The 10,888-nt window shown below is 63.0% G+C and overlaps 1 protein-coding gene across 1 annotated transcript; it reads right to left on the reverse strand.

Annotated features, from left to right (window-relative positions):
• Positions 1-5,603: 5,603 nt before the first annotated feature.
• On the reverse strand, positions 5,604-7,566 carry C3H4orf48 (chromosome 3 C4orf48 homolog). The gene is given in 5 exon segments (XM_023206676.2): positions 5,604-5,713; positions 6,746-6,834; positions 7,083-7,243; positions 7,492-7,526; positions 7,528-7,566. Coding segments are annotated over 5 exon segments (390 nt in total). The 3' UTR covers positions 5,604-5,647.
• Between the last annotated feature and the right edge of the window lie 3,322 nt (positions 7,567-10,888).

The raw sequence follows: 10,888 nt of genomic DNA on the forward strand, positions 1-10,888 counted from the left end.
GCAAGCTCCGCCTCCTGGGTTCACGCTATTCTCCTGCCTCAGCCTCCCGAGTAGCTGGGACTACAGGCGCCGCCACCTCGCCCGGCTAGTTTTTTGTAGTTTTTAGTAGAGACGAGGTTTCACCGTGTTAGCCAGGATGGTCTCGATCTCCTGACCTCGTGATCCGCTCATCTCGGCCTCCCAAAGTGCTGGGATTACAGGCTTGAGCCACCGCGCCCGGCCTATTATTTTTATTTTTGAGATGGAATCTCGCTCTGTTGCCCGGGCTAGAGTGCAGCGGCGCCATCTTGGCTCACTGCAACCTCTGCCTCCTGAGTTGAATGATTCTCGTGTCTCAGCCTCCCGAGTAGCTGGAATTACAGGTGTGTGCCACTGTGCCTAGCTAATTTCTTTATTTTGGGTAGAGATGGGATTTTACCATATTGGCTAGACTGGTCTTGAACTCCTGACCTCAGATGATTCATCCACCTTGGCCTCTCAAAGTGCTGGGATTACAGGCGTGAGCCACCGCGCCCAGCCCAACCGTTGCAATTTTAAAGCTTGCTGTGTAACTTTAGACCCAAAGATGTGAAACCACCAGTGCCAGAGTGCCCATACCATGCCCTAAACCTGTTGCCCTGAGGCAGTGGCAGAGAAGGCAGAGTTCTCTCTTTATATGAGTCCCCTGTCCAAAGACAGAGACTGAAGCCCCCTTTCTGTTAAAAGCAGGTTTAAAAAACACTCCAAATGAAATCTAGGTGTCCACCAAAAAGAAAACAAAGCTCTGAATTCAGGAGGACTCACCGCTGTGCACCCAGGAAACCTCTGGAGGGAGGGGAGTGCGGTGGGTTCCTGCTCATACCACCCCCAAATCCTGGAAGGAGCCCCGGGTGGTCAGGGAAGAGGGTCCCTGAAGCCTGCTGAATGACGCCAGATACGCTGACCTAATGGAAAAAACTGAGGCAAAACTAATGTTAAGTAGAAAGTTTATTGGAGCCAGGCTTGAGGACTGCAGCCCCGGGGCACAGGGTCAGGGCAGCCCTTTAGGTTCACGCCTTCCAGGGAGGCAACATGGGTCATGGAAAATCTCGAAGGAACTCGCTGATGCATTCAACAACCCCTGCACGCAAGGCTCAAGCGCTGACCAGGGTCCCTGCCCAGCCGCAGGGGCGGCTCCAGAGTGTCGTCCGGAGGTTGGCCACGCGGACGGCAGGAAGAGCGTCCCAGCAGAGGGCTCAGCACGCAAGGGGTCTGGGCAGGAAAAACCAGGCATTGGAGACAAGTGGGGGCCGGTGTGCCTGGAGAGCCAGGGGGCTGGAGGAAGGTGAAGCTGGGTTTTGAATGGGGACCTTGGGCTCCAGAGCAGATACTGGGGGAATAGGCTGTCATGCTTCTGATGGGGGCCGGGAGAGGGAAGAAGCCACGGCCACTGTCCAGGAGCTCCTGAGCAGTGTCCCCACCCAGACCCCAAGGCCTTAGTGACCTCCAAGGAGAGTGATCCAGCCCTTACAGGGCCACAGCCTCTGCTGGCCCCTGCCCTTTCCATCTCATCCCCACAGCCTGAACCTGAGCCTGCCACTGCTGGGCCGCATTAACCAGGTCCAAGGGCAGAGGCCAGGCCTGGGCTCCTGCTCAGTATTGCCTTGGTGGCCCCTCCAGTCTGCATCTGCAGACTTCCTCCCTCCAGCCTGTCTGTTCTCAGCCTTCAGCCCCCTACAAGTCACCCAACGCCTGGGGCCATGTGACCCCCAGTGGCCATGATGGTCCGCTGAGGCCTGTGCTCCAGCCCCGGGTTCACAGGTACCTGGAAGGCGCCAGAACACCGTCAGCTTGGAAGGGTCAGGGCTGGGCTCTAGGCAGCAGCCTGGAAGGTCTGGGAGACCATGGCACGTGCTCTAGGTGGGGGATGGGGGGGTCTAGAGCCCCCTCCCCACGACAAGGGGAGAACCCTGCAGGCAACAAACAAGGTGCTTCCTCTGCCAGCGCCAGCAGCAGAGCGCCTATATCAGCCCCAGGTTGGCGCCAAGGGCCCATTTTACAGAGAAGGGAACTGAGGCTCGGTCAGGTCAGCCTGTGGGGCAAGAGTGGAAACCCAGACCTGTGGGTCCTCCCTGGCCGCCCACCCCCGCCTCTGGCTCCTGCTTCCCTAAGCGCCCTCCTCACCGGAGACCCCTGCCCCAGCTGCCCCCGCCCCAGCTGCCCCCGCGCCCCGCCTGGCCCGTGAGAGCACCGCGGCCGAGACTCCAGGTTTCAGAGGCCAAGCTGAGAGGCGCCCAGGTCTCCGCCGCTTGGATACTCAGGTTTGAGGAGGGCACACCAAACACAGGGAACACTGGCAGGGCAGCCCCACCCACGGCGGAGCTGGGACCCGCGAGCCCACGCCCAAGCCGGACGCGCGGGGTCTCCTCCAAGGCCGTCGGGGCGCTCCTATCTCACCGCGACCACCCCGAGCCCGAGTCCGTGGGGAGGAAGCACAGGGGCGCGGGGAGCCGGCGAGCAGCCCAGCGGAACCCCAGGACGGCGCGGGCCTGGCCACGGTGGGAGGGAGCGGGGCGGGGTGGAAGGCAGCTGCGGGTGAGACGAGCGCGGGGCGGCGGCGGGCCGGCTGCTCCTGTGAAGTAGAACTACAGACCAGGAGGCCGGAAGAAGAAGGACGAGAAGCAGAACGGTCCCCAGGCTCACAGGGCGCCCAACGGGGGCTCCACAGGAGGCCGGGAGGTGGGAGTGGCAGAAAAGCGCCCTAAGCCCCAGGCTCGCCCTGCCAGGCCTCTTCCATGGGAAGATGGCCCGAAACCACACCCCGTGCAGCCCTGCGTCCCAAAGACCCCGGGGCAGGAAGGGAGAGGGGCTGCGGGGACCCCTGCAGCCAGCTCCTCCCGGAGCCTTGGCTCAGGCAGCCTCCCTGCAGCTTCCACTGGGTGAACACTCGGCCTGCAGGGGCCCCTGGGAAGCGCAGATCTCACCCGCCTGGACTTCACAATCCGGTGTGGGGTGGCGGGGTGTCAGGAAAGAAACAGAGACAAACAACCCGGGACCCCTTAGGGACGAACGCATCGAAGAAAAGGCGGGGCTGGGTGTGTGGGCATGCGCTCGGAACCCAGCTGCAGGCTCTGGGCTCTGTGGGCCCGTACCCGCGCTGTGGGCCATGCTACTCAGGAGCCCCAGTGAGGAGGATGGCTTGAGCCCAGGAGGTTGAGGCTGCAGGGGGCTGTGATGGGGCCCCTGCATTCCAGCCTGGGTGACAGAGCAAGGCCCTCTCTAAAAAATAAACTATTTAAGGAGGGACACGGGGCAAAGAGTGCGTCGGTGCAGAAGGCGCATGCACGGGCCCTGCGGTGGGAAGGGTGACCTGCAGATGAACTGTGGCAGCAGCCGCCTTCCAGACAAGCGGACACAGTGTCCCTCCCACACACTTTTCTACACAGCAGCAGGGAGAAGAGGGCATAGGATCCAGAGAAAGGCAGCTCTGGGCTAGAGTGCAGGTGGGCAGTGGGAATGCCCAGCTAGCTGGGAGGAAGGCAGGGCCCACAAGGAACACAGGGACAGGCCCTGGACCAAGGGGATGCCCTGACACTGGAGAAGGTACAGATATGAGAGGGGAATGCAGGGAAGATCAGGGAAACGGCAGGTCCAGGGAAAGAAAAGATGTCCCAGAAAGAGACTGCAGTGCCAGGTCACTGCTCGGCCATGCCAGGGTTGACTCATCCCGGAGTTGCTGAGCCCCTGGCAGGAAAGCTGCGCCATGGCTACAGGACTGAGTGTGAGTGCCATTGGCCCTGCCAACGCTTACAGCCAAGCTCCCTCCACTCTGCTCCTCCCAGGCCTTCCCCGCTCCTCACGGACCCTGTGGTCCTCTTGCCTTGCTTGACCTTGGTAGCATGAGACACACCTGTGGCTGCCCGGGATGCAGCTCGGTTCTCTTCCTGCCTCACAGCTGCTCATCACCCCTAGGGGCCCTCTTCTCTCCTCTGCCCCCAAACAGGCCACAGGGGATCCCAGAGTTCTCTCTCCAGCTCCTTTTCCAGGCGTACCCGCCCAGTGGCCTCCCAGACCCCCATGACCACTCCCACCCCCCACCCAAATCCCACAGGCTCTACTTGCAAACACACCTGGAATCCAGCGGCCTCTTACCCTCTGCTGCCATGGGGCCGCTCTCCTTCTCAGTCTGCCGTCACCTCCTCACAGGCCCCACGAATCCCTTCCCTACCACCAGCCAGAAGCTCCTGTCACCAAACCTTGTCCTTGCCCCAGCCCCGCAAGGCCTAGGAGGAGGCCTCTCCACCCAGTGCCCCACAGCCGAGCCTGGTTCGTGTCCCCACCGTATCCCAGAGGGCATCTCCCCAGGGCTCCATGACAAGTATGCTCCAGATTCCATCTTTTATAGTAATGGAGACCTCACCCTGTGCCAGGACACACAGCTGCCCATAACACAGGACACTGAGTTATATTTGAATTTTTGGATAAACAATGTTTAGTGTGAGGAATCCCTAACACTGCAGGGATAAACAAGAATCTGGCTGTTCCTGGACTAGACTGGCTAAATCTGTCTGTCAATAAAAGCCTAGAAATATGGCTAGGTTCCTGGCCTCCCTTGCAGCTAGAAAGGCCACGTGAGGAAGGCTGACCAATGGGACATGAGCACCACCCAAGCCACGCCCCTAAAGACATGGCCCAGCCTCCTAGCCTCTGAGCAAGTGCTGGTGGCTGGCACTGGTTCCTGCCCCACACCCCACCCTGCCCAGGGCAGCAGTGATGTCAGGCCCCTCCTCTCCCTGGCCTGCATTAGAGGGTGCAGACATCCTCCCAGCTGGATGACTCAGTCTCTCCACGGGTGCCAGCTCCAAGGGAGGACTCTGTTCACTGTGGATACCAGGCATGTCCAGTTCCACCCACCTGAGGCAGGGCGGGGCTGGGGCCCCAGAGCCAGGGAACCAAAGCCCCAAAGGCCGAGTCCCACCTAGGGCACATGGCAGTCACTTCTGGCTTGCTATTTACCTGGATTTGTTCCTAACCATGTTCCTGCATTCCTTTGATAAAAGGCTCTAATTTTACTGAAAAAGCATTTACAGAATGAACAAAAAGAGGGAGGTGCCTGCTTCAGCTGGAGGTCACTTGTTGTGTGCTGTGTGCACATGTGTGTGGATGGGAGGACAGCCTCATCAAGTTCCCACCCAGAGCTCCCCGGTGACCAGGGGCCAGGCTCAGGGCTGCAGGTGGGACTGGCAGGGGAGCTGAGGCTGTGCAGGGTGGCCCTGCCCTCTCTCCCCAGGACCCTCTGTCTCCCAGTCTCAGGCAGCTGGTCCACCAGTTCAGTGGTACAGGAGCCTGGAGGGGCTCAGCCCTGGGGTAGCTGCTCTGGGGACTCGGAGGGGTCAGGCCGATTTCTATACTTTCCCAGCCTCAAAACAAGGGCAGGCAGGCAGGGGAGCAGGTCCAAGGAAGCACAGGTCACTGAGGTCAGACGTGTGTGTCTACCTCTCCGCATGGGCACTGGTGTGGGACAGCAGCCAAGAGGGCTCGCCCAGGTGGAACAGCTGGGGAAACCCAAGCCCAGAGAGGGGCCCAACCCAGGACTGCTGGGGGCGACGCAGGGGCTCTGATGGCCAGAACAGGGAGACAGGACACAGGTGTGCCACTGGGCATTTATTGACATGGAGCAGCGTGGTCCTCAGCGCCCCGCCGGCCAGCAGGCACACAGGGCACGGCGTTCTGCCTGCAGCAGTAGGGTCTCCGTCTGCAAAGCAACAAGAGGTGTGAGGGTGCAGCCCGGCTGCCCACTGGCATTCCCCTGGACCTCCACCCACCCAAGGCAGCCCTATCTCCACCGGCTCCTGAGACAAAGTCAGGCCCTGGCTCTAACCCCCACACCCAGAGCCTCCCACTCATCTCTTCCCTCTGCAGTGGCTCCCACTGGTAGGGCCTGCCTGGGGTCTGCTGGTGCCCATGCCATGCCAGGGTGCCTACTTGCCTTCTTCCAGCTCCCACAGCACCCGCAGGGGTCCACTGTCCCCCACTCCCTCCCACCCTCATGCCTAAGAATAGGTGGGGGCTGCTCCTCCCAAAAGCTCAGCTCCAGCCTCTGGGAGTGGGGACAGGGCTCCCGGTCTTAGTCCAAGCCCTTTGGAGTGTTCCCAAGAAGGACACTAGGGCTGGTCGGGGTGGGGGGGACCAGGCAGGGTCTTCCCTGCTTTCTCCTTCCTAGAATTTTCCCTTTCCAGGAAGAAGCAGGAGCACTGGCACAAACCAAAACTCCTTGGCTGCACCCCATGGCCTGGGGGCTCCCTGTTCACCAGGCTTGGAGGGGCCTTAGCCAACCTGTGCATCCACCCAGGATCCAGACCACCCTGCCTGGCCCCCCATTCCTGACGCTTTGGCCACATCCTCTGGCCTCAGTTTCTCCTCTGCCTCAGGGCCTCGCTGCCCACCTAGGGGATCCTGGATTGGGCTGACAGTTCTTCTTCAGGGTCCAGGTCTGTCACAGCCCTCAGGAGTGGCAGTCATAGGACAAAGTGCCTAGTGAGGGCCTTCTGGGGGAGGGGCTAGAAACAGAGCATGCTGGAGAGAGGCGTGTCTCATAGGTGAGACGGGTGCCCAGAATGCCCCTTGGAAGACTGGAGCCAGAGGAAGGGGGCATAGGTGTGGCGTCTTAAATCAGGGGTGAAGGATGAGGGACCCTCCACTCCCCCCCGGGGTCCTCCTCCGCATCCTCCCTGCCCTCCCCACCCCCGGAGAAGCCCGGGAGGACCGTCGCGCTGCGGGCGCTTACCCGAGCGTCCAGGCTGCAGGCTGTCTTCCGCAGGTCCTGCAGGGCGCGCTGCATGAACTCGAAGGCGTGGCAGTCCACGCATGGGCGGCCTGCGGGGGACTCGGGTCAGGGTGGAGGGGACGCAGAGGGGCTCACCCGCAAGGCCCCCACGCACCCTAGGCCCGTCCACCCAGAGCCACAGAGCGCGCGTCCCCCCTCCCCACGGCACCATCTCCCGCGAAGGGGAGGACCCGCTCCCGGGAACAAAGGCGAGGCGCGGTCCTCCTCGCGGACCGGCCCGGCACGCCCCCGGCGCCAGCCCCGCCCCGCTCCCCGGAACCCGGCCCCCGGCACCTACTCTGCGCGGGGACAGCGCTCCCGGCGGGCTCGGCGCGGGCCCGGGCGCCCAGCAGGGCCAGACTCAGCAGCAGCAGCAGCAGCAGCGGCGGCGGCGGCGGTGACATCGGGGACCGGCACGCGGCCGGGGGGGCCATGGCCAGCGGAGGGAGCGGGGCCGCCCTGAAGCCAGCGAGGGGTCAGCGGCGCCCGCCCCGGGCCGGTGAGCCCCCGTCCCCTCCCGCGGGCCCGCTACCCTCGTACACGCCCCAGGCCGGGGAGCCCTGGACCCACCCACCCCAGGCCAGGGAGCCCCCGCCCCACCCCTGGCTCCTCGACTCCAGTTGGCCGGTCCCTGGGCCCAGCTAGCCTCTAGTCCGGGCCCCGTATCTCGAAAACCCCCATTCGGACACCCGCACCCCCGCCCTTACCGCGGTTCAGGGACCCCGGGACCAGCAGCGCGGGCGACACCGGCAGACGTTCCGCGTCCGGCGCGCACCGCGCATGCGCTCCGACCCGACCCCGCCCGGGTTTCCCATCAGACGTCGTCGTCATGGAAACCCGAGACTGCGCTGGCCGCGGGTTTAGAGGCACCTAGCACGCTCCAGGAATCGGGTGTGCCTAGCCCTGGCCGGGGGCTGGCTCTGAGAGCAGCGTCCAGGCCCATGGCCGATGCAGTCTAGAGGTCTGCCTGGAGGAGGCGGCGCCAGGGCGAGACCTCCAGGGCGCACTGCCAGCGAAGCAAAGCTGAGGAAGTGGGAGATTTGTGGCTGGATCTCAGCAGGTCGGGGGCGATCCTGAGGGAGCTGCTAGATGTTCGCGAGGGGCGGGGAGCGGTGCATGCAAAAGCCTGGCCTCCGACCCCGAGCGGGTGGTGTCCATTGTGGGGTCGCACCGCCCGGGGAGAGCTGGTCTGGGGGATCGGCTCGGGGGATCCGCCCTTGCCCGGCCTTTCCCTGACCCAGCCTCTCTCGTTGATCGTCGGGCGTCAGGGTGGGCACCAGCCTGCTCGGTCCCTCCCGGCTGCCCACCCCTTCCCCAGGGTCCTCCTCTCCGCCTCTCGGTGTCCTCGGAGCCCGGAGAACCGCTTGCCGGGAGCCCCGACCACAGGTCCTCGGCCTCTCTGTGCCGATTTCAGTCCCATGAACTCAGGGCTGTTGGCCTTAAAGAGCGCGGTGCCGCCAGTGGTCCCTGGGGGCCCCCGGCAAGTGCGAATCTGGGCCCCGGACGCCTTGGGAGGGATGGTCTCAGACGTCGGAGCCAGGCCCCACGCCGACACCTACACAGGCCTTGGCCTCCGCAGAAGGCACCCCGGGCCCACGTGGGGGCTGGCGCCACCCCCTGCCCCCACCCCAGCCGTCCGCGCTTTGGCCCGGAGTTCAGGGACTAACCACACCTCCTGCCAGACCCTCTTCTTGGTGGGCGGAGCCGCACCCCTACCGGGAGGCCGCCCCTCTCGCCGTGCAGGACCCCCAACCTCGGGCGCCCCCCTCCGCCGCCTGGCCGACCTCTATCCCCAACCTCCGGGCTTCTGGCCGGTGGTCTTCCCGGCACGAGCTGGGACCGCGGACGCACCTGCTTCTCACGTGGTCAGAGTCGCCCCTGCCCCGGCAGGACGCGGGTGTCCTGACCCTGAGCGGGGGTGGGACAGTGGGCTGGGGAAGCGTGCCCATGACCGCTGCTGCCTCCTCCGGGTTGGGCCGACGCCGGGCTTCGGGGACCTGGTCGCGCCTCGGGGGTGCACTGCATCCCCAGCGCTCTGGAACGCAGGCGGGGCCCGAGGGGCTGGGTGGGGGCTGCGGGTTGGTGTCCCAGGCGCCTGGGGAGGAAGCGGCCCTCCCGAGTGTCGGGCTAGTGCGCACTTCTGCGCTCTTCTCCACCCGGAGCCCCGAGCCCAGGAGCAGGCCGTCGCAGTCCCCCAGTGGGGCGGGAGCCGTAGAGGGGGAGCCCCGCGTGGTCACCGGGGCCGCTGAGCCCTGGGGGGGACGTGCCTCCGGGGACCTGCTGGGCCGCAGGCGTCCTTCTCCCCTTCGGTCCCACGCTGCGCCCGCTCGAAACGTGCCCTGTCACCCCTGCGCCTAGCGCCCACAGACGGCCGCGTCCATGCGGGGAAGGGAAACGCCTCCGCAGAAGCGAGGTGGGCTGGGCCCCAGTCGGCGGTGCAGTTGGGTGGCCAGGAGTCTCGGGTTTGCTGTGCCCCGCTCCAGGATCTGGATGGCCCCTGGCTGCCTTCGGCCTCACCGCACCCCCTTCCACGTACACCGTTCACGCACCTTCTCCCACGTCCCAGGCACCCAGGGCCTGAGGACCTATTTCGTCCCACCATCCAATCTGGCCACCGCCACCCGACACACCCCCCTCTCCCCGTCCTCTCCTGGGACATTGCTGTGCCCTCGGGCCGCCCGTGCACCTTCGCCCCCTCCCAGCCGCCTCCTCCCAAGGCACAGCCCCCACCCTAGGGTTCTCTCCAGCAAGCAGGCTGAGATTCCCTCACACCCAAACAAAACAAACCTGGCGCCCCTTCGGCGGCCCGCACCTCTCCGGCCGTCCAGTGCCTACCCCTTTCCGTCTGGAGCCCGCTCCTGTCGGGTCTGGGTCCCCTCCCTCCCATTTTTGTCTGCACCTCCCGGGTGTTTCTAGGCGATATCTGTCCCCCACCTTTCCATGTCCCCTTCCCTGAGCCCTCAACAATCCTTCCAGACATCCTGTCAGCTCTATCCCCAGAGCCCTGGGAATTCTTCTCTCCACCCCACCCCTCTCTGCCCTTGGTCCCAGCCCCTCAACCTGGGCTTGGAGAGTGGCCTCCTCACTATCTCCCTTTTTCCAGCCCCCTGCAGTCCAGTCCCCACAAAGCAGTCAGGGAGAACTTTATTTTAAAATGTTGGTAAAATATCCTCATTTAAGCAATAACTCCCCATCGTCCCCCGGCTTCCCGCAGCCTCTACTTTCTCTCTATGAATGTGGCCACTCTGGGGCCTCACTTGCGTGGGATCTCACAGTGTTTGTCCTTTTGTGGCTGGACTGGCCTATTTCACTTAGCTTAGTGTCCTCTTCTTGTTTGTTTTGTTTTGTTTTGTTTTGTTTGTTTGTTTGTTTTACAGCGTGCCTTGGCCTCCCACATAGCTGGGACTATAGGCACATGCCATCATGCCATCATGCCTGGCTAATTTTTAGATTTCTTTAGAGACAGGGTCTCTTTATGTTGCCCAGGCTGGTCTCCAACTCCTGGGCTCTAGCTGTCCTCCTGCCTCTGTGGGCAGCACAGGCACCACGGGGCTGTGGATGAGCCTCCTGGCAGCTATGAGTGGCAGAGGGGCCTTTGGGATCACATCAGACACTGCCGCCAAGCACGAGGCTTCACAGCTCCCCTCTCAACTCCAATGGAAGTGCAAGCCCTGACGCAGCTGAGTTCCTCAAGGTCCCCTGTCCCTTCCCAACTCCCCCACCAGGGCATTCCCCTGCCCACTGCCACCAGCTGCTGGGCCTCCTGCTGGGCCACAGGCCTCCCTCAGCTGAGACCTGCCCGGTTCTGCAGATAGCCGGGGTTTCTCCCTACCTCCCGGCTCACCTGTGTCTTCCACCCACCCTGAGTCTTCCAGCTGCCAAAGATGTCAAAAGGTTCAACACACTTGGTCAAAACAGGATCACAGGTCACTGTGAAATAACAGTCATTTATTTAACCAGAGTGATAGTCAAATACTTCAAAAGCAATACAGGAAGATACATGGATTAAAAAAACAACCCTTTCAAAGCTCAGTTTTCCCAAGTAATTTAAAAAACAAATAAAGGCAACTCAGGAAGTTATCTTGATAAAATATTTTTAAAATC

Source organism: Piliocolobus tephrosceles, chromosome 3 (genome assembly GCF_002776525.5).
Source record: "Piliocolobus tephrosceles isolate RC106 chromosome 3, ASM277652v3, whole genome shotgun sequence".
Taxonomy (NCBI): domain Eukaryota; kingdom Metazoa; phylum Chordata; class Mammalia; order Primates; family Cercopithecidae; genus Piliocolobus; species Piliocolobus tephrosceles.